The sequence below is a fragment of the Symphalangus syndactylus genome, chromosome 20 (genome assembly GCF_028878055.3).
Source record: "Symphalangus syndactylus isolate Jambi chromosome 20, NHGRI_mSymSyn1-v2.1_pri, whole genome shotgun sequence".
Taxonomy (NCBI): domain Eukaryota; kingdom Metazoa; phylum Chordata; class Mammalia; order Primates; family Hylobatidae; genus Symphalangus; species Symphalangus syndactylus.
Window position 1 is genome coordinate 55455014 of NC_072442.2, and position 24372 is coordinate 55479385.

The 24372-nt window shown below is 41.9% G+C and overlaps 1 protein-coding gene across 4 annotated transcripts in view; it reads right to left on the reverse strand.

The window, feature by feature from the left end:
• ARHGAP44 (Rho GTPase activating protein 44) overlaps positions 1 to 24372 on the reverse strand; it is a 201335-nt gene that overhangs the window by 43302 nt on the left and 133661 nt on the right. For all 4 annotated transcript variants that reach the window (XM_055258708.2, XM_055258706.2, XM_055258705.2 and 1 more), the window contains exons 7-10: positions 18758 to 18875; positions 6911 to 6979; positions 4382 to 4463; positions 3854 to 3981 (exon numbers count right to left, since the gene is read on the reverse strand). In XM_055258708.2, the coding sequence (XP_055114683.1) occupies positions 3854 to 3981; positions 4382 to 4463; positions 6911 to 6979; positions 18758 to 18875 (397 nt within the window). The remainder of the gene's footprint in view (positions 1 to 3853; positions 3982 to 4381; positions 4464 to 6910; positions 6980 to 18757; positions 18876 to 24372) is intronic.

Consider the following 24372-nt stretch of genomic DNA (forward strand, 5'->3'; position numbering starts at 1 on the left):
TCCTTGCTCCTTTAATCTTTTATGGCCATATAGACTTCCAATTTCCTTTAGAAAAAGTGTTCCTACCCTGGAATACTGAGCTTATGCCTTGCTAGGATCACTAACTCCCTTCTCAATATAGGGTACATCAGATAAACAGATGTGCAAAGCTCTTTGGGCACATATGTGAGGAAGCTACACGAACATGTTTGGACGAGTGTATCAGTAAGGCTGCTACCACAAAGACAGCACGCCGCACAATACATGAAAGAAGTCCCTCAGATCTTCATAAAACCATGCCCTTGCCATGCAAGAAGAGCCAATAGGATTTGGTGATGGACAATGCCAAAGAGAAGGAAACAGAGCTGTCACAGACAAGCCTTTAGATTTTTGATTGTGCAACTGAGCAAAGCATAAAAACTAAGTGGAGGAGGGGATTGTTATATTAGCTAATGAGTCCTGTTTCAGGGGTGTTAGAGGAAAGTTTGCATGGAAATGTTGATGGATGGCAGTGAGCACGAGTGAAGCCTTTTCACAGGGGGAACCCTCACTGAGGTTGAGGAGCAGCTCTAGCAGGGCAGGGTGGGGACCATGGTGCTGAACAGAGGACCCTGATGCTCCTAGGTCAGAGGCCAGAGGGGGCCATGGTGCTAAACAGAGAACCCTCATGCCCCTGTGGTCAGAGGCCAGAGGGAACCAGAGGGCCAAAGGAACTAGAAGTTTTGAGGATGGTTACATTAGGAACACCAAGCAGCACTGCGGCCAAGAAGGATTTGGCAATCTGGGGGTCCCTGGGGATCCCGGAGGACAGCTTTAGCCCAGTGACAGGGGCAAAGCAACACCAGAGGAAGATCTGTAGATGGTAGCAAGGATGCAGGAGCTGCAAATGTTGAGAGCTATTTTAAGAAATTGGGTAGCATAAAAAACAAAACCAAAGAGATTGGGAAGACACATGAGGCTGTGGTTGGGTTGAAAAGAGATATATTTTTTTAGGCTAGGGGAAACTTGAACCTATTTGTTACTAAAAGTAAAGAGCTGACACAAAACGGGGAAAAATGCAAGTGTGAGAGCCAGTTCTGTTGAGAAATGGAATAGCCCAGAAAGGGCAGAGACGGGAGCTGGGAGACATCAAAGGTACTGCTTTTCGAGAACTAGTTTATGTTGATTAGATATTTGATGATACTAATAGGTTACTGTTACTTTTTGGGTATAATAATACTTTTTTTTGTTTGTTTGTTAGACAGAGTCTCACTTTATCGCCCAGGCTGGAGTGCAGTGGCGTCATCTCGGCACATTGCAACCTCTGCTTCCCCAGTTCAAGCCATTCTCCTGCCTCAGCGTCCTGAGTAGCTGGGATTACAGATGCGCATGCCACTATGCCCAGCTAATTTTTGCATTTTTAGTAGAGGCGGGGTTTCACCATGTTGGCCAGGCTGGTCTCGAATTCCTAACCTCAGGTGCTCTGCCCTCCTCAGCCTCCCAAAGTGTTGGGATTACAGGTGTAAGCCACCGAGCCTGGCCTATTATATTTTTTAACTAATTTCTTTTTCTTTTTTATTTTTAGAGAGCGTCTCACTATGTTGCCCAGGCTGGTCTTGAACTCCTGGGCTCAAGTGATCCTCCCACCTCGGCCTCCCAAACTGCTGGGATTACAGGTGTGAATTACTGTGCTCAGCCAAAAATTATATTTTAAAACATCCTCTATCTTATAGAGATACATACTAAAGTATTATAAATGAAATGATATAATGTCTGGGATGTACTTCAAAATATCCAAGGCAGGGGCTGGGGGCAGGAAATGAAGGCAGAAACGTAACAAGATTGCCCATAAACTGAGTGGTAAGGCTTATTATGTTATCTTTATGCATTTATGGTTTTCCATAATTTTTTTAAAAAAATCATAGGGAAATTAAAGGTCCAGTTCATCTTCTTCCATGAAACTCTCTCTCAGGGATGGTAGAGACCTTTTCGGTTTTAAATTGAGGCCCAGTGCGGTGGCTCACACCTATAATCTCAGCACTTTGGGAGGCCGAGGTGGACCGATTAACTGAGGTCAGGAGCTCAAGACCAGCCTGGCTAGCATGCTGAAATTCCATTACAGACTCTGGGAGCCTGTAATCCCAGTTACTTGGGAGGCTGAAGTAGGAGAATCGCTTGAACCTGGAAGGCAGAGGTTGCAGTGAGCCAAGATCGCGCCACTGCACTCCAGCCTGGGCAACAGAGCAAGACCCTGTCTCATAAGCTAAGCTAAGCTAAGCTAAAAATTTGATAACAAACATGCAAATGCCTGGCACATAAAATGTGTTAAAAATACACATTTATTCCCATTGCTTTTCGAATTTCCAGCATCTAGAACAGGCTGGCCTACAGGAAGCATGCCACATACACCCGCATGCTCACTGGCTTCCTTCTCATCCATAGCCCTTACTTTGTCCCATATAACTTAGTGCTCCCTTAGAGACTTACAGACTGTTCTGGATGAATTAGGCTTAACTGAGAGATGCTAGCCTCATCTCCGGCACTAAGTTTATAAGTCTCCTATCTTACTATTTCATACTTTGCTCAATAAAACATGTACAGCATGCCCTAAATAAATACTGATTGGCTAATCAGATCAAAGGAAGATGGAGTAAAGATATTAAAATAGTCTATGGAAGAAACCAAAGATGAGATCTATCTCCCAGGAAATGATTTACACAGCAAAAAAACAACACTTATCAAGAACTTCTTGGGTCAGGTGCAGTGGCTCATGCCTGTAATCCCAGCACTTTGGGAGGCCGGAGGTGGGCAGATCACTTGAGGTCAGGAGTTCAAGACTAGCCTGGCCAACATGGTGAAACCTTGTCTCTACTAAAAATACAAAAATTAGCCAGGCATGGTGGCACATGTCTGTAATCCCAGCTACTCTGAGGCTGAGGCAGGAGAATCGCTTGAACCCAGGAGGTGGAGGTTGCAGTGAGCCGAGATCGTGCAACTGCACTCCAGCCTGGGTGACAGAGTGAGACTCCGTCTCAGAAAGAAAAAAAAAAATTTCTCATAGACATTTTTTACATGTGGCTCTTAAAAAGTACTTTCTAATATATCTATCAATCATATTTTCAGGATCTCTATAAAAGAGTTACGATAAAAAAGTTTGAGAGCCTTAACCTTTAAAATTACCTAAAATTAGGTAACTTATTAAGCAAGAGGAAGAGGCAGAAGAAGAGGAGAAGGAAGATGAAGAGGAGGAGGAGAAAGAAGGAGAAGGAGTAATAATAGCAGCAGCAGGGTCAGGCGCCGTGGCTCACACCTGTAATCCCAGGACTTTGGGAGGCCGAGGCGGGTGGATTACAAGGTCAAGGGAACAAGACCATCCTCACCAACATGGTGAAACCCCATCACTACTAAAAAAAAAAAAACAAACAAAAAAATTAGCTGGGCGTGGTGGCACACGCCTGTAGTCCCAGCTACTCAGGAGGCTGAGGCAGGAGAATCACTTGAACCCGGGAGGCAGAGGTTGCAGTGAGCCAAGATCGCGCCACTGCACTCCAGGCTTGTACCAGAGCAAGACTCTGTCTCAAAAAAGAAAAAAAAAAAATAGCAGCAGCAGAATGCCCAAATTATCCAAACATGTTAAACCGGGGGAAAGAATGGCTAGAATATGGCCATCCGTTCCTCATGGCCATCACAATTCTCTCTTCTTGTCAAATGAAGGCTCATGGTAAAAGGCAGGATTAATTTGTGTTCTGCAGAAGATGGGTCTGAGCCACTGTCTTAAGCCATTTGGACTCGTGGGGGCCGGAGTGGAGATGGCACAGGAGGGAGGATCCTGTAAGCTCTGTCTCATGGAAGAGGAGATCTGCCCGGGGTGGCGTGTGGCCGTGCTCAGCCCTACCTCCTCCTGCATCCCACACTCGAGCAGCATGGTCACACACGCCTCGATGGGGAAGGCAATCTCCCGGCCACTGATGGTGAGGTGCTCCTCTAGCGGCTTCCCGAAGGAAGGCTTCTCCACCCAGGCCTCTGAGGGGAGGAGTGAGAAAGAGTCAGTCAGCTGTTCGCCAAGGTCACTCATGCTGGAATCTCACTTTCCTTTGTCGTCCAGATTCTCCTAAGATTACCAAAGAGAGGGAGGCCCAATTGAGCCTCCATTCTGTGGTTTTAGGGATGACAGGAGGACTGGAGGTGGGGGGGTGGGGGATGGCCAGCCAACTGCGTCCAGGGCCACTGGGGTTAATGTTCTACGGGCACCCCTACGCACCCCCGACTCAAGGCACCAGTTTGGAAGTAAGTCCAAAAGGCTCATCTACGGTGATCCTGTTGGGCAGAGTGTAAGGGCCAATGACATACAAGGAATTCATCTCATCCGGGAAGGCAAGCAGGCTCCCCAGCCCTCCCTTCTCCAGGGAAGGCCTGCACTTACCCTGTTGTGCTTTGATCTGAGGCAATACAGCCTGCAATAGTGTCAGGGACTTCCTGTGATATTCAGCTTGCACTTCTATTAGCTGAGAAGACACAAGGCAAGCATCACCCTTAGCTAGGGGCAAGGACACAGGCTGCCATGGCATGCAAAGCATTTTGCAGAAAGGTTCTTCCACATGGGGAAGGAGGTAGTCACCCATTCCCTCCTCCAATCTACCTAAAATAATGAGCATGCTTCCTCTTTAGCCTCCATAACAACGTGGAAATTTGGGAAGCAGGGGAACCAGACAGGAATAGGGGGAGCTCTTCAGAGCTGGAACGTGGCTTACAGAGCTTGGTTTTATCACCACCCTTCTTCCTCTAGAACCCCATCCTCAGTGCAAAAGGCAACAAAGAAAGGGGCAACTGTAGCAAATGGAAATGGAAAACACATTTAGAAATACATTTACTGAGTCAGGTGTGATGGCTCATGCCTGTAATCCCAGCTACTCAGGAGGCTGAGGCTGGAGGATCACTTGAGCCCAGGAATTCAAGACCAGCTTGGGCAACATAGCAAAACCCCATCTCTTAAAATAGAAACAAATTTGTTGAAATACATATGAAAAATAATTTACTTATGAGATATGTACGAGTTAAATGTCATTAACTTGTATACATCTTTTGTTTCTGCAAAGTTAGTTTAACATATAACTGATCAGAAAACGTGTGGCTTGATCTGCAATCTTCTTCAAATACCCTGGAGGTGAGATTGCTTTGGTGAAAACGATGCAGTCCAAAGAACAAATTCCTTCAAAGTATTGTATTTTGACTATCCCATTAATTAAAAGTGGCCAACATGTTGATAAGAGCAGATGAAACTCATGAACACTAGTTACTTCATTTGTTTACTGACTCCTCCTATCCCTTCCCCAAAACTGGGCATGTATAAGGAAAAGAGAGGAAATTAATCTGTTTGAAGGCTTGTTGTGGAGGGTGGACACTAACATCCCTAAGTAAAATTAAAGTAAAACTAATACGAACTTTTTTAAAAATCAGAATATTGAAATAATTGGTATCCGAATGACAATTAGGCTGTCTAGTAAAGCTTGGAATGTCAATGAGGTCATCAGTAAAACTCCAATGTCTTTGAGTTTCTAAAATTAAATATTACCTTCATGAATACAACCAATGGAATACACCTGAAAAAATTCTACTACTTTAAAATAAACTTTCCACCAGGCACAGTGGCTCATGCCTATAATCCCAGCACTTTGAGAGGCTGAGGTGAGGTAGATCACGAGGTCAGGAGTTCCAGACCAGCCTGGCCAACATAGTGAAACCCCATCTCTACTAAAAATACAAAAATTAGTCAGGCATGGTGGCATGCACCTGTAGTCCCAGCTAGTCGGGAGGCTGAGGAGAATCATCTCAACCCAGGAGGTGGAGGTTGTGGTGAGCTGAGATCACGCCACTGCACTCCAGCCTGGGCAACAGAGCGAGACTCCATCTCAAAAAATAAAAATAAACAAATTAATTAAATAAACTTTCCAAGTTGGAAGTAATGCATATCAACTCCTTTTCCAGTAGAAGGGGCTTCTCTGCATTCTGAACCACTAATGAAATGTTGGAAAATTGCTAACAGCCCACAGTTGTTTGGCCATACTTATCAAAGCATTTTAAACTTTGCAGAATTTCTTGTTTTTCCTCTCCTTACCTTCCTTCCTTATCATTCCTTTCCTTCCCCGATTATAAATCAAGAGCTTTTAGGTCTTAGCCTTTTATTCCCAACTTTAAAGCAGGTGAGCATAACTGATTTTTTTTTATTTTGAACTTTATTTCTCTCTCGAAGTTTTTTGACTTGCTTTGCATTTACCCTGGTAAACAACCTGGGTCTTAATTATTTGTACCAGTTTATTCAAGTTTAGATGACTCAGATCCTGTTTCTTACTGTCTAAATCACTTTGATTGGTGAGAGGCAGGCCAACAGGCCACATCAATCATCATATACCTATCAGTCACTGCCTTTCATAAAAATCTAGATTAAAAAAGAAAATGTGTAGGGGGAAGGAAGTGCCTTCCTATTTTTCTCAAGCCCCTTGTTAGCACAGACCACAGTTTCTTAATGTCAGCCCTACTGACATTTTGGACTGGATAATTCACTGGTGTGAGGGCTGTCTTGTGCACTGTAGGATATTTACAAGCATCTCTGGCCTCTGCCCTCTAAATGCCAGTAGCACCTCCCTCCGCAACTGTGATAATCAAAAATGTCTCCAGATATTGCCAACTGCCCACCAAGGGAAGGAACAAAATTATTCCTGGCTGAGAATCAGTGGACTGAATTGCAATAATCCTGAGGGATGGGATTGAGTTTTATTCTAAGGTTTTTGGAGAAATCCATATCAGGAGCATGGCAGGATTTATTTACTAGTAAAATGGTCAAAGCTCCCACCTTTTTCTATGATGTGATCAACTAAGGGACTGTTAATTCCATGCCCACATTCCCTTCTCCTACGAACAGCCTTTAAGCAATCTCACCTTTCTGGGCACTTACCGTTTGAAAGTAGTTTGCATAGTCAATTTCTTTGGCCACAAAACTGTACATGTCAGCTGACAGCTGGTCCTGTGCAAAGTAAAATATACAACCAAGGTAAAACATAAACCAATGGAGAGTGGCTAATGCATAAGTCAACACATCATAGGAGAAAGAACCTTAAACACTGCTTAATCTCCTTTTTAATACTTGATATGATACAAACTTTCCATGGGCATTTCCATATTTGTCAACCACAGCTCTGAAAAATGCGTAAGTTTGTAAAGAACACCTGCGTCAGTCATTTCCCCAGAGATTTTGACATTTGGACCACAGCTAGAGTTAAAGTCAAAGCTGGTGTAGAGGAGTGATGTGCAAATTAGTTCCATCCATCTCTACGGCTTGTGCCCCTATTCTGAAGCAAGCTCCAAGTACACATTGTGCTATTGCTCTTTTGATAATGCCATTTCTTCTCTTTGATCATTCCATTGGTCTGCTTCCCTTCATTCTCAATACTGACTCCATACTGATTGGTTGATCACAAGCATATGGGAAAGAGATGGAAATGCACCAATTTGGAGGAAGCTTGGATAAGACAGGTGCACAGGGAAAGGATTGCTGACTCAAAACTTGGCAAAATCTGGACTCATGCAATACTGCACACAAATCTAATGGTGTTATCAGTCCTTCACTATATTCAGTTGTCCATGAGATTGGGTGACCCAATGCTGCATTGAAATCTGGAATGTTTTGTCCTCCAAGGAGAACAGCTTTCAGTTCTATGGAATCACTCATAGCCTGGCATAATAGAAGTACATTTTGAGCAGAATGTAGACTCTGTCATTAACCGTATTTTTGTGCATGTCACTTATCCGAACTTGCTTGCTCAAGTCATACGATCTCTAAGGTTCCTCCCTGTGCAGCTGCTCTAGGCTGGAGATCCTTAGAAGAGGCACTTAGTTGAGGAGAGAAGAGCCTACGTGGTCAGGTTGGGGCAAACATGGCAACAGCACAAGAAAGCTGACCTAGATGCTGAACTCATGAAAGCAGGTAACTATATGCTTCAAGAAGAGGCTCTTTCATGAAACCTCAAGCAATCTGCACCAACCCCATAACCCTCAGTCTCTCTAGCTGCTAATTAAGCCTATTCTCATTAAGAACACTGGGATGTGCAGGAGCAATCTGTTTCGTTTTCAGTATCTGTGACAGGCAAGCAATTGCTGAGAACATCATTCAAGAGTTCTTGTACACAAGGCAACAGAACAGAGTCACAGAGTTAAAAGAGGAAGTGTGTTCTCTAGAGAGCTTGAAGTACAGATTAGACAATGCTATGCTTGGTCCAGTTTCACAGAATAAAGAAAGAGTAAAAGAAGTTAACATTCATTGGCCGGGCGTGGTGGCTCACGCCTGTAATCCCAGCACTTTGGGAGGCTGAGGCAGGCGGATCACGAGGTCAGGAGATTGAGACCATCCTGGCTAACACGGTGAAACCCCATCTCTACTAAAAAATACAAAAAATTAGCCAGGCGTGGTGGTGGGCGACTGTAGTCCCAGCTACTCTGGAGGCTGAGGCAAGAGAATGGCATGAACCCAGGAGGTGGAGCTTGCAGTGAGCCAAGATCACAACACTCCACTCCAGCCTGGGCTACAGAGTGAGACTCTGTCTCAAAATAAAAAAAAAAAATTAAAAAAAAAAGAAGTTAACATTCATTGGGTCTAGATGCCAGGCACAATGTTACAAGGAATTCTCCTCTAACTCTCTTAGGTTAAGTATTGAATTTCCAATTTCAGATCCGTAGGTAGCAAGAGTTCAAGGATCTTATCTGTCTGTCACCCACTGTCTCAAAGTGTTTAGCACAGTAGGGGCACCACAACTTTTTGCTGAATGAACAAATGAAAAAAAAAATCAAGGCTCAAGGATGGTAAATTTCTCAAAGAATAATAAAATGGGCTCAAAGATCACCTCGGCTCCGTTTCAGCTGAGGTCCCTTAAATGAATGCTTTTGTAGTCTGCCAAGGTGGGAATCAACCCTGTCTGTCTTCCCTGCAGCAGCTTTGCTGAGGAGACGTCCATCACCAGCCAGGCAGCTGGAGGAGGACATTTCAAGTCGGAGAAAAACAAAGAGTTAAGTGATACAAATGGCTCAGTAGACAGAGGAAAGGAAGGAAGGCCCTGAAGGGCTAAACGTTGCATCAAATACACCTTCAACATCTCGGCATCTGCGCTTCTCTAACAGATGACCCTACAAAAATCTATATGTGCTCTCAGGAAGAAGAAAGGATTTTTAAAGGCATGACTGGATTACTGTGCTGTTAAGCTAACAATATGGATTGCAAAAAAAAACACACTTCAAGTAAGGAAACTATAAATCAAATTCTCATTTATCTAAATCATTAGCAAATTTTCTTTATAAAGATAAAAAACCCTTTCATCATTAATCAACAGAATTTAATGCATTTTGAAAAATCATGTTTTCTGATTTTACAACTAATCCACACTCAGAAAAATAAAAAAGTAACCAAATTAACCTGTAATCCCACCAGGCAGCTGTTTCTTTTTTTTTTAACATATAGCTAACCAAATGTCCCAGGAACTGTTCATGAATTGAGCAGACCACGCTATGGTATGAAAATGTCTTATTTATCAGATGAAATCACACTGTATTTGGATTTTCTTCATGCTGGAATGTCTTTTTTTTACTGATCTATATAATCATGTGACTGTACAATGTGTCTTAAGAACTAGTAATTCAAAGCTCTAGTAATTCTTCCATATTAACTTTTGAAATCTTTTTTCATTCTTTGAAAAATTTACTACAATTATATCTACTTACTACTGTATTAATCAAATTAATTCTGGGAAATTCAAAATGTTTATAATATTAACTCTTCTCATCTAGAAATAACTCTCAATTTTATAATGTCTTCTTATCATTATATTGTCAAAGATTGTCTTCTTGTCAAATCTTGTTAGCAATATTTTACAATTCATGAGTTTGTGGTAGAATAAATAGCTCATGATTTTACGGCAGAATTTTTTTTTTTTCTGTCGCCCAGGCTGGAGTGCAGTGGCACAATCTTGGCTCACTGCAACCTCTGCCTTCCAGGTTCAAGCGATTCTCCTGCCTCAGCCTCCTGAGCTGGGACTACAGGGATGTGCCACCACACCCAGCTAATTTTTGTATTTTTAGAAGAGACAAGGTTTCACCATGTTGGTCAGGCTAGTCTCGAACTCCTGACCTCAGGCAATCCGCCCACCTCGGCCTCCCAAAGTGCTGGGATTACAGGTGTGAGCCACCACGCCTGGCCAATGGTAGAATTTTAAATATTCTGTTGTTTAAAAAAGCCTCCAAGATATTTATAAATACTGATCTTTTAAATAATTTTTCTTGGTGAAAGGCACACCTTGATTTTTATTGTTGACTTCCAGTTTCTGGTCCAGCACGTAGAGGGCTTTGAAGTCAGTACTAAAAGGTAAAAAGCTGAACAAACTGAAACTCAATAACTCTTAGATTTGGCAGAGAAGTGAGTTCACAGAGCAAACTGCTGCCTTGAAAATTGGAGACACAGGCAGGCAAACACAAGAATTATAACTCACTGAAGTAGAAAGCTACCAGCAGAAACCTCTGCGGAAATCAGTACTGGGGCAGGAAAACCAGTACTGTAATTGACGAACTGATGGACGCCCAGTGTGGACAAGTCTGAAAGTTAAATCCTCCAGGGGGACCCACTTTTACCTCCAGGAGCTCTAAGACCAGGTTCTCACAGGAAATTTCAGACAAAAATCCTCTCCTGCTTTCAGAACCAGGAGGAAAAAAGTAGCCATTTTGAAATATACTAGAGTACTCCATTCTTAACAAGGTCTCCCCTAACGAGAAATTATTTCACCCAAGCCTAAACTATTGGGCTTTTAAAATTGCCTAACCTACCAAGAGGAAGAGAAATACTCAACTCCAACCCCCTCTAGCCATTCTGTCCCACCTAAGAAAGGAATAATAACAATTAAAACAACAACCAAATGAGAGGCACTGGTGAAATTCACAGCTCTAAGGCACAGGCTCACCAAAAGAAAGAGACCGATCATAGCACTATGAATGCTTCCCCTTCTCCCACACCTTACCACATCACCAAAGAACTATTTACTGCTGTTTCTTTTATAATACATCATGTCTACCTTTCAACAAAAAATTACAAACACAGTAAAAGGCAAAAAACAGACTGAACAAGGATCAGAACTGCAACTGAAATGGCCAAAATCCAAAACACTGACCACACTAAATGCAGGCACAGATGTGGAGCAACAGGACCTCTCATATATTGCTGGTGGGAATGCAGAGTATAGTCATTTTGGAAGACAGTATGACAGTTTCTTACAAAACTAAACATACTCTCACCATATGATCGGGCAATTATGCTCTTTGGCATTTGCCCAAATGAATGGAAAACGTATGTCACATAAAAGCTTGCATGTGGATGTTTACAGCATCTTTGTTCATAATTGCCCAAACTTGGCAGCCACAAAAATGTCCTTCAGTAGGCGAGTGGATAGACTGTGGTATATCCAGACAATGAAATATTATTCAGGGCTAAAAAGAGATGAGTTGTTAAGCCATGAAAAGACTTGAAGGAAACTGAAATGCATATTATTATGTGAAAGAAGCCAGTCTGAAAAGGCTACATACTGTAGGATTCCAGCTATATGACTTTCTGGAAAAGACAAAACCATGTAAACAATAAAAAGATCAGTGGTTGTCAAGGGTCAGCAGGGAGGAATAAATAGAACGAGCACAGAGGACTTGGGGGCAATGAAATTATTCTCTAGGATACTATAATGGTGGATACATTCACATACATTTGTCAAAGCCCCCAGAATATACAACACTAGGAGTGAACCCCTAAGTAGACTATGAACTACGGAAGACAATGATGCACCAATACAGGTTTATCAATTGTAACAGACTCTACCACTGTGTGTGTGATGTTGGCATTGGGGGAGGCTGTATATGTTTGTGGGGGAATGACCTATATGGGAGGCCTCCTTATATTCCACTTAATTTTGCTGCAAAATTAGAAGTGCTCTAAAAAATAAAGTTTACTGATTTCAGAAGGTTTGTTTAAAAAATCATTTCAAAGGTAAAAAAAAGTGCAAAATCTCTGTTTTTCAGAATCACAGATTTGAGATTGAGATCTTTGATGCAAGTCAATTTTATTTTTCTATGTTCTTCTGATTTGTTTTGCTTATTTTTCAGTATCCCCTATTATCTGTACATTGGTTTTCCATTATCTTCAACATCTGCCATATTTTCTTTCATTCTTTTTGGCTCTCACCTTAACATTCTAGAAGAAATTCTCAAATTTTTCTCTACATCATTGGCTCACCTTTCTGCAGTGTCAATTCTGTTGTTTACTAAAATCAATTCCATACCTGCATTATTTTTCTACTTAAAAAATATTTCCTAATCTCATTCAGTTCTCATTCCTCTTTACTTGACAATTTTATCTCACCTTTATCTATTGGTGCCTAAAATCCATATTCCCTTGATTTCTTTCTTTTTTTTTTTTTTTTGAAATGGAGTCTCACTCTGTTGCCCCAGCTAGAGTGCAATGTTGCGATCTCAGCTCACTGCAACCTCCACCTCCCAGGTTCAAGTGATTCTCCTTATTTGGCTTCCCAAGTAGCTGGGATTATAGGTATGAGCCACCACACCCAGCTAATTTTTTTATTTTTAGTAGAGTATTTCACCATGTTGGTCAGGCTGGTCTCGAACTCCTAACCTCAGGTGATCCACCCGCCTCAGCTTCCCAAAGTGCTGGGATTACAGGCGTGAGCCACCGCACCCAGCCCATATGCCCTTTAATCGTATTTGAGGCACCAATACATGTTGTCTGAAATTTATTGTTATCATAAGTAAATATTTTTTTAAAGTGTTCTATTTTTGAGTACTTTATTATTATCTTCAACATAGAAAAATAATCTATTCAGGACTATTTTTTGACCTTAAAATGGTAAGCATCTCTTTCCTGCCCCTCCTGCCCACTCTGATAGAATCTTCTCAGACCTAAGTTCTGTCTGATATAAATTTAGTGACTCAGAACCTGCGGGGCTGCGGCCATAGAGGATGCCTGTAGTCAACTTCAGAAATCATAATAAAAATTATTTGAATTTGTTGAAGCTAACAGACCAAAGAACATCTTTGTACGTGATGTCTTCTGTCCTCCATGTTAGGTAAATGATCTGGCTGTGTCCAGCCTCCTTGTGGTACTCCTGCCTAACATGCCAAGGAAGGTCCCAGCCGTGTTTCAGAAAAATCCACACCAGTGGAAGCTCTGCCACCAGTTGGCTTCCCACTGGGTGTGGCCATGCTTGCTTATAGGTTTGCTGGGCTAGATACTTTTGGCAGAAGGGATTTGAAGTAATGTAAATGCTTCTCAACCATTCCACAGCCTTCCAAATTAGAGAGTAGTCATGGGTTCTTCCAGCATCTCATTTACTTCCCATGACATGGCACTAATTTTGTAATAAGGAATTGTAGGTTCAGACTCAAGGTTGTCTTTTAGTCTAACAATATATGTGCTCTTCAGATTATGGGGAGGACAAAATGAGCTAGAAATCTGTCTTGCTGTTGTTGTCTTTCCCAGACTCAAGTTTGACTTTCAAAAGGAAAGATTAGACATTGAAGAAGAATAAAATGGAAAAGAAGAGATACAAACTAAAAGAGAGAGAGGACAAGGCTAAATGAGAAAAACAGAGACATGGATGAAGCAAGGATAAGAATTTATGTGATGGCCGGGCACAGTGACTCACGCCTGTAATCCCAGCACTTTGGGAGGCCGAGGCGGGTGGATCACGAGGTCAGGAGATCGACACCATCCTGGCTAACACGGTGAAACCCTGTCTCTACTAAAAATACAAAAACTAGCCAGGCATGGTGGTAGGCGCCTGTAATCCCAGCTACTCGGGAGGCTGAGGCAGGAGAATGGCATGAACCAGGGAGGTGAAGCTTGCAGTGAGCCGAGATCGTGCCACCACACTCCAGCCTGGGTGACAGAGCAAGACACCATCTCAAAAAAAAAAAAAAAAAGAATTTATGTGATGAAATATGGGGAGATAAAAGCAGGAAAGGTGATGATGGAAAGTGTCACCTTACAGTGAAAATCCTAAGACTGCAGCCAGTCTCCTGTAGGAAGCAAAACAAAACTGATACTGCTGTCGCCAAGTGGATTAGGTTTCTATTCACTGTCTTCTCTATTGTTACATCATTGCTCACAGGTCCTTCTTCACTTTCTCTCCTCTTATTGAAAAATTACCAACTACTTATACTTCCTTGGATGTATTGATTCAGGGGTCTTTTATAGAAAGCCTTGGGAAGAAAAGAGAAAGCAAGTACCACTTGTGAAGAGTTGGGCTTGTCTCATCTTGAAATACGGAGGAAGGCAGGGTTTGGATGGGCTCCTGAAAGAACACAGGCAGGCAGTGCTGCACCTGCAAGCCTGCCTAAGGGCTCAGTGGGTTTTGTCTTATGGAACGCATCTTGACTTGGTTTTCCCAGTGGGTTAAATCTCTCTGGGTCCCAAAGATCTGGGGAGCTCTGCTTGGTCCTCAAAAAAGAGGAATCAGATTACTACTTCATTAACTTTCAGCTACAAACTTGCACTTGGCTGGTTTGCCACAATATAGGGGATCCCAAACACTTGCCAAACCATGAAGAGATCAGGGGAAATCACCCATTCGAGGAAACCCAGCAAGGGGAGGTAGGAAAACCAAGGTAGGTATTTAAAACAGTTGGCAACCAACAAAGTAAAAATAAAAGAATAATCAGAAGAGAACTTTAACAAAACCAGCACTGAGCACTCTCAAGGAGATCAGCTCAGCACACAAATGAGACTCCCTTGAGCACAATGTAGGGTTTCATGAACTGGATATGATCATTTCAAAGTTCATATAACAAAACGGATGTAATAGACTAGCCAAGATAACTACAAAAATGGAGTGGGGGCTACCTTACTGAAGATTATATTTGCTATGAAATCATTAGAATAGAAACGATATACTATTGTCTCAGGTGTAGGCAAACAGATTAATGAAACATAGAGTCCAGAAATAAATTTGAGTAATTAGATAGTGAAATTTCACTTCAGGGAAAGGTGGCTTATTTAACAAATGATGCTGGCATAACTGACTATCTATCTGGAAAAAAAAAGAAAAAGAAAGAAACCCCTACCTCACATCATATATAAAAATAAATTTCAGATGTATTAAAGTGTATAAAATAGGTGTATAAAATGAATTTAAAACATTAACCTAAAATTAAAGAAGAAAAATCATTTAACTTTTGTGTGGAAGATGTCCAAATGTCCAAAGGGCTACCCAGGATCTTTTCCCATGCAAAAGAAACACATTATTAAATTTTTAATGGCAGATGTCAACATAAAGTCAAAAGACAAATGGCAGACTGGAAAAGGTATCTGCAGCACAGCAGGTAGAAAAAAGTTTAAAACTGCTGATATATAGAGAATTTTTATAAACTGATATTTTAGAAAAACAATAGAAATACTGGGCCAATTGCCAATGCAAATAGGCAATTCACCAAATTAAGAATGTGTATAAATACATGAACAATGTCCAGTAAATACATGATACTCATCAACATTTATATTCAGGGAAATTAAGAACACAATAGTGAAGAGGTAGTTTTTCTTCCCTCACCAAATTGGCAAAAACTGAAAATAGGAGCAACATACGTTACAAGATGAAGAAAAATGTGCAATTTTATATATTGCTGGTTGAAATGTAAAATGCAATTTCCTTTTTAGAGAAGTAAACTGTCAATAGATATGAAAATTTAAAAATGTATGCATAGACTCTGACCTAAAAATGTCACTTCTTGGAATCTATCCTATAGAAAAAAAATCACCAGGGTATAAGGATATACATATAAGTATATGTTTATTGTATCACTTTTGGGAATGCCAAAAAATAAAACTAAAACACACCAGTTTGAACATCCATTAATAGGAAAATAGCTAAATAAATCATGATGTGTGTGTGTGTGTGTGTGTGTGTGTGTGTGTGTGTATCCCTACTGTGGAATATCATGCAATTTATAAAAAAGACTAATGGCTGGGTGCAGTGGCTCATGCCTGTAATCCCAGCACTTTGGGAGGCCGAGGTGGGGAGGATCATGAGGTCAGGAGATTGAGACCATCCTGGCTAACACGGTGAAACCCCGTCTCTACTAAAAAAATACAAAAAAATTAGCCGGGCGTCATGGCAGGCACCTGTAGTCCCAGCTACGTGGGAGGCTGAGGCAGGAGAATGGTGTGAACCCGAGAGGCGGAGCTTGCAGTGAGCGGAGATCCCGCCACTGCACTCCAGCCTGGGCGATAGAGCAAGACTCTGTCTCAAAAAAAATAAACAATAAAAAAGACAGTTAGAACTACAGCTACTAACCTAGAGAGATGTTCAGGATGTGGTGTTAACTGAGAAAATTAAATGGTAGATTAATATAAACAATATGACTGTTTTATTAAAAACAAACATATAGGCCGGGTGTGGTAGCTCACACCTGTAATCCTAGCACTTTGGGAGGCTGAGGCAGGCAGATCACCTGAGGTCTGGAGTTTGTGACCAGCCTGGCCAACATGGCGAAACCCTGTCTCTAGTAAAAATACAAAAATTAGCCAGGAGTGGCGGCGTGCACCTGTAGTCCCAGCTACTCAGGCATAAGAATTGCTTGAACCCAGGAGGCAGAGGTTGCAGTGAGCCGAGATCATGCCACTGTACTCCAGCCTGGGTAACAGAACAAGACTCTGTCTCAAAAACAAAACAAAACAAAACAAACACAAAACAAAAACAAACATATAAATAACTAGAAGAATGCTATCTATGACTATGTATGATTATGAAGAAAAGTCTGGAGTATGATATAACAGGTTCTATCTAGCACTGGCTTCCTTATCTTTATAACTGTTATGGCTGCTTGGCACCTAACAAAGTGCATTGACACAACGAAGTCTTAACAAATATTGGTGAGGAGGTTTCTACCCTGTTTGGAAACAGAAAGGTTGCTGGACAGTAAGGGGGAGAATATTAGTGTTTTTCTTTATATATTTTTGTATTTTTAACTGATTATGCTGAACATGTACTACTAATCTTTGAAGAGGAAATGAATATATTTTTGGCACAATAGCAAATATAAGAAGCTAGACAGGAATGGATAAAGCTACTGAACTTTTATCCTGATCTACGTGGATATTCACAACCAGCATCCCTGCTTACCACCACCCTCTCGTCTGTTGAAAAAGAAATTAAAAGAAAAAAGAATTCTTAACAGAGGAGCATAGATCCACGGTAGATAGTTAAAGAATAGATGGTAGGCCAGGCGCAGTGGCTCATGCCTGTAATCCCAGCACTTTGTGAGGCCGAGGCAGGTGGATCACCTGAGATCAGGAGTTCATGACCAGCCTGGCCAATATGGTAAAACCCCGTCTCTACTAAAAATACAAAAAGAAATTAGCCAAGCTTGGTGGTGTGCACCTATAATCCCAGCTACTTGGGAGGCTGAGGCAGGAGAATTGCTTCAACCCGAGAGACGGAAGTTGCAGTGAGCTGAGACTGCGCCATTGCACTCCAGCATGGGCAACAAGAACGAAACTCTGCCTCGAAAAGAAAAAAAAGAGAGAGAGAAAAGAACAAAAAAAGAATACACAGTAAAAATGAAATTGGAAGGAGAGAAGAGTTATGCTTCAGGAATACTGCACATGCCAGATATGTGGCATGTATGCAGGAGTTCAAATGACAAATCAGCTACACTCACAAAAAATCTGGCATATGAAGTACTAGACTTACTCTGCTTGGTTCCATAGTACTGTAGGCTGGGAGATAATGAATTCTTTAAAAATCTTTCAATGTTTCTAATTCTAGAGAGAAATTCTCCCTGATTCTGAATGTCACCTGAATGCAAGGTCAAAGCCACTTGCACAGGGTGGCTGTAAGAGAAAAAGCCTATGGACAAGCTAAGACTAGACAGAGCCATGAAGAACAGAGATGTCCACAGGCAAACTGGTTATTCTCCTTCAAAACTGGATGTGGTTAGGACAGGTTCCCAGAATAGTTAGAGAAATGTGATGTTTTTGTTCCTTGGGTCTAAATACAGTTTTGGTTTCCTTAGAAACCCAAGCTGACATATATGCAGGTAAAGAGATGTACATATACACAGAGCATCACGAATGGTCTATTGCTAATTAGGTCCTGTAAAATATTTGCAAGGAAAGGAGATGGGAAACATCTGAATGAGCATAACAGAGGACATCGTTACACGAGTACAGAGTCGCAGTTTTCAGAACGATGTCCTCTCTTTTAACAAGTGGGAAGTTTTCTTTTCTGTGACTCTCTTCATGGCTAGCATTTCGACTTCATAGATAAGTGTCTTCCAGGAGGCACAGGATGGATAAAGTGACTCAGAAAATATCAAAAGGCAGCCAAAAAGGAAATAATTAAGTATCAACAGTGAGTCAAGGCTCATCTATGGTCAAATTCTCAACTGTCCTGTGTCACCTAGAATTTATTCTTTGGGACTCAGATGATTTACAAAAGCGTCACACAAAAATAAAGGTCATTTCTCTTTGCCTAGCATGCACGCCCACCAATGATAACTGAATGCTGCCTCCCTGTCTAGGTCACCATCAAAGCCCCAACTCCTTGGGTTCATCCTGGACTCCTTGGAGATGCTAGCCGGCGGGCTTGGGGACATTCAGTTCAACTAGAGGCTCACTGACAGAGTTTTAAGAGAACTCCAGTGAACAAAAAGGGAATCCCTGAGGGCTCCCCAGCCTGTCCCAGTAGAGAGGAGCAAAGAGGGCAGGTACCCTGCAAATCTCCACTCTGTTGGCAGCCTCTTCCATTTCTTCCCTGAGGGCATCAGCCTTGGCACCCGCAGGCTGTAAGCTGCTGGACAAACCTGAAGACTTGGAAGTCTGCTGCCACCTGATGGAAAATAGGAGAAAAAGAGATGTGAGACAGGTAGAGCCCTGGGGATCCCATGGGAGCACTGAGAAAACAGCTGGTTACAAATATCACCCAGGGAGCTACATACCCTCACTTGAAAAGGGAGGTCATGAAAAGGCACCAAGGACTAGGCAAGGAGACAGTGGGCCCACATTTCCATGCGTCAACTGCTGACTGAAGCTGAGAATCAGCTGCCCCTTCAGATAGGACAAGCATCCCCCGGTTTGTCACCATTTTCTCTACTGTCTTCCAAACACTAAAGCCAAATGACAATCACTATTGCTGTCTTTTTAAAAAAATTAACGTTATTTTTAATGGATAAATCATAATCATATACGTTTATGGGTACAATGTGATGTGTTGGGATATATGTACACATGTACGCACACACACAGTATGGAATGATTAAATCAAGCTAGTTAACATATCCATCACCTCACTTACTCATGATTTTCTGTGGTGAGATACCTGAAGTTTAATCGGGGCGATTATAGTAATATATTGCATATTATATATTTCAAAATAACTATCACTGCCCTTTAAGCACAGTCTCTATCATTGGTTTAAGTCCCCTGCCTATCCTGTGGGAATTTGAGTATGGAAATCTTCACCTTCTTGGCTGAAGCCAGTGATGTATGCTAAGTGAGAAGACATGCTGGTAAGATTAAAAACAAATCTGATAGCAAAAATCTCCACTGGTAAGCCCAAAACAATTTTTATGGCAACATTTAGATTCCTCATGAATGCTTTCTTAAAAATTTGGCCTTCTAACGAAGCCACTCAGAAAACTTTAGGGGGAAATACAAATATTTCTGGCTGCTGTGTTATCAGCAGGGAATTACCAAAAGTAGGCATAATTGGAAAGACGGTTCCAATTATGCTAGATAGTAGTAGCTGAATTAGGTCTCAGCAGTGGGTTCCTCTCCTGAGTCTGTAAACTCAACGGGTTATAGAGGCCAGCAAGTTAAAAAAAAATAAAATAAATCAAATGGGCCATTATCTTAAAAATTAGTCTGCACGATCCTCTATTTCCTACTTGTAATGGGGACAGGAAATATAAAACTATTTCTCAGCTCTAAGAAAAACAATCCTGTAATAAAGAGGACAAACAGCAGCCAAGGCTGGCTTCAGTCTTGGGAAGTCAGGAGGGAGCAGGGGGAGCTGGGAACTTGGTAGGAGGGATCCTGCCTTGTCTAAGAGAGAGTAGCTGTTCTTGAGCTCCAGCTGATGGGGCTGAGGTGGGCAGGAAGCTGGGCCGTGGGTTGCCAGATGTTTCAACTGACTAGAGAAGGAGGAAATTGTCATGTGAACTCTCCCAAGTGAAATGTGGCAACAAATAATTTCTTTTAAAAACCATGCAGGCCAACAGCGTACAGCCCAAACAAGAGAGCTCTGAGGGCTCTATCTGGATCTCAGACCATCAGTCTGCAGCCTCTGATGCGAGGACAGAAAGTGGAACATCATTCTCATGTCAAGAGTCAAGAATCTAATCATTTAGTATTTTCTCCACTATTCTTTTCTCTTTTGCTATCTGCAGAAAAAACAGAAGAATGCAAGGCTCTATAAGAAACGGAAACTAAAAGTCTCTTTGCTGTTAGCAAAAAGGAGCAAAAATGAGGATTCTCTGTCACTTAAAGAATGCAATCACGGGAAAATTACTTTAAAAAGGTTTTGAGACATCAAGCTGGCTTGAAGCTCCAGAGATGAACACATGTTCTCTGAAAGATTCCTGATTCCAAGATAAGAATTCAGGGCAAACTAGAAAGGAAATATTCTACTGAAAGATGCTTCAACATCTAAGTTGAAAAAAAATAACAGATCAAGATTAGTAAGAATTCCTGGGTAGTTTTTTCTTATAAAGGTTTACCCTATACAAGTGATATATTTGATTAATACTCTCCCAGTTGAATCATTTCGAATAAAGTATTAAATTGTTGTGGAGTTTTGGAAAATAAAATATGAGATGCCATGGCTGTAATTTATATCTCAGACAATAACTATAACACAATGGTAGATTATGGAATTAAGTTATAACCACCATCTGACTCACGCTACCTGAAGAAAAAATAACTAACAAATATGTAAGTGTTAAAAATGTATATAAAGTGACTACAAACACTAAGTAGATTTTTATGGCTTTGTAACTCAGGATTAAATTTTTTAAAAAACAGAATCATACTAAATATATGCATATTAAAATGAAGACATTTTCCCAAGTTCTTTCTTTTCTTTTTATTCTCATCTATTTTTTCCTCCAGATTTTATCCTGTAGTCAATATCTTGATACTTTAAAAACATACACCTTTCCCCTTTTTATAAGAAATTTTATTTACAATTTACAGTATGTGAGTTATATATATATATAATTTTTTTTTTTTCATATCAAGTCTTTCTCTGTCACCCAGGCTGGAATGCAGTGGTGCAACCTTGGCTCACTGCAAACTCCACCTCCTGGGTTCAAGCGATTTTTCTGCTTCAGCCTCCCGAGTAGCTGGGATTACAGGCACATGCCACCATGCCCAGCTAATTTTTGTCATTTTTAGTAGAGACGGGGTTTCGCCATGTTGGTCAGGTTCGTCTTGAACTCCTGACCTCAGGCCATCCACCCTCATTTGCCTCCCAAAGTGCTGGGATTACAGGCATGAGCTACCGTGCCTGGTCTATTTTGATATTTTAAAACAGTGACAAGATGTCCAAAATATGTTCTCTTTGTGGAACATAAACAGCAAACAAAAGACCAACGTAAACTCTTGTCATGTGAACAGACAAGTTTTGTACAGATACTCATGTTGGAAAAGGTGACATGAATTCTGTACAGATAGTCATGTTGGGAAAATTTCGTACAGATAGTCATTTTGGGAAAAGTGACAGGAATTACGAATTTCAAGGTTTGGTAGTCTTTTCAGACCTCTGTTCCACACATAAGCTCAAGAGCTGTACTGCTTTGTCAGAGGAGAAACAGGGACACTAGACATTGCCCAAGGAAACTTTGAGCTTTGAAAGTTGAAGAGCAGAAGGATCATTTCTTCTCACTAAAGTAGCTGATGTGCCACCATCCTTCTCTGGGGAAAGACGACTGTGACTATGTGATCTGGGGGAGATGAAGATGGGACACAGCTGTAATGAAGCCTTGGGAGAGATGAGAGAGAAGGGTGAGGAATAAGGGTTTAAAATTTCAGGTACCAGCAATATGTAAAGAAGGCAAATGCAGGTCAGTTCAGGACAACAGAATGTCCAGAAGAAGAATTTTAAAAGGCAGACAGGAGAGTGTCTTCAGTGGGGCATTCACTGTTCCTTCTGTCTAGTCTTGCCCCTTCCTCTGCCATGGGCATCCCCCACTTTTTAAGTTCCTGCTTCCACTCTGCGCTAATGTGTGGTTGAAAAGGGGACTGCCAGGTTCTGCATGACCCAGGCAGTGAGTGGTCCAGGTGAGGGCCTCTGATCCAAGTCAAGCCTGTGCCATCCTTCCTCACATTGACCCAACTGACGAGTCATGGAAGTGGGCATATGAGCAAAGTCCAGACAAATGGAGCTCCTCTTTGGCACTTTCGGAATTGGGGCAAAAGGAAGAGGGCTCATAGTGGTGAGACATGAGCCCATGCGACATCCAGTGACCTTGAAAAATCAGATGTGAGAAAAAGACACCTGTATGGGGAGGGGTGAGAGATGAGGAATGAGTTTTGACGGCCATCGAGATTCTGCTGCCAGTTCTAACGAGACTTCACACTGCCCCGCCTCCAGAATTCCACTTCTTAACTCCATAGCCTGCACAGTTTCCACTCCAAAACCCTCCTGTCTTAACTTACACTAGTTCACTTGCTTCCAAAGAAGGTAGAGCTTCCGAAACAAAGTACCACAGACTGGGTGGCTTAAACAACAGAGGTTTATTTTCTCACGATTCTGGAGGCTGGACATCCAAGATCAAGACAGAGGCTGGAGACCTCTATCTGTGACTTGCAGATGGCTGCTGTCTCTGTCCTCACACAGCTTTCCTCTGAGTGTTTGTAGAGAGAGATCACTCTTTCTCCCTACAAGGCCACCAATCCTAGTGAAATAGGGGCCCATTCTTATGACCTCATTTAACCTTAATAAGGTTCTCCTAAAGAACCTATCTGCAGATACAGTCGCATTGGGGGTTACGGCTTCAATATACAAATTTTGGAGAGATACCATTCAGTCCATAGGACCAAGAGGCAGCTGGTTTGGCAGAAATGGAATGTGTATGTGTCCTGGACTCAGGAGGGTTAACCTTGAGCTACATGACCAGAAAAAAAGTCAGGCTGACTTTGGATAAAAATTAGGCTCCTTCTTTAAGCACTGCTAAACCAAACCTATCACACAAAAAAAAGAAATTTGCGTATCATTCAATTCACAACCTTTAATTCAGCATAAAGCGTCCCGTAAGCATCAGTTTCTCTGAGAATATTGAGGTCTGTATCATTGGCTTTCGAAGCAGACAAGCCAGATTTACTTCAATAGTGACAAATATACACATCTTATTGGGATCTAATTAAACACGAGAGAAATTAGTTGGATTTGACAGTATCTATCAGAATTGTGGCAGAAATTAAAGATCCAGTCATGGGACTATTGTTCAAGATGTGCTGATAATATATACAAAACTACTTCCTGTCTTGAAAGGCAGAGTGTCTCTGTGTGGAATTCACTGTTGCAGTGCTGCAGAGCGTACTTCATGAAGGACAGAACAATATGAAATAAATCAGAAGTAGGATGCCGCAAGGAAGAAAAACTAACCTGTGCCATTGGCTTTATGGAGAAATGCGGGGGGTAGGGGGGGAGCATTCAGAACCCAGCTGTTCCAGAAAAGGAGCTGGTGATCCCTGCTGTTCAATAGCACAGCATTTGGTCTTGCTCTCACTGCTGTATCTTGGGATGCAGCCCTCATATTGGCTAAGAGTGAGGAGTTAGGGAAAATGGCAGGAAGATGTGTTGGGTTGGCTTCTTATGACTTTCGGCAAGGTCCTACAAGACAGGTAGACTCGGGCTAGAAATGGCCAGTCTGAGAGTGAAGTGGAAACAAAGAGTATACCTTTGCTAAAAATTCCCTTTCATCCTGTAGCCTATAACTCATACTGATGGGGAATCTATAACTTGAGGCCTTGAGTTAGATCTCCCGCCATGGTTACCAAAGCTGAGACCTGAAGGGGAAATCAACTGAGTTTTCAAGGGGACTGTACTGTCAACAATCCCCCAAAGCGGCCGGGCGCAGTGGCTCACGCCTGTAATCCCAGGACTTTGGGAGGCTGAGGCAGACGGATCTACCTGAGGTCAGGAGTTCAAGACCAGCCTGGCCAACATGGCAAAACCCCGTCTCTACTAAAATTACTAAAAATACAAAAATTAGCTGGGCGTGGTGGCACCCATAATCCCAGCTACTCGGGAGGCTGAGGCAGGAGAACTGCTTGAACCTGGGAGGCGGAGGTTGCAGTGAGCTGAGATCGCGTCATTGCACTCT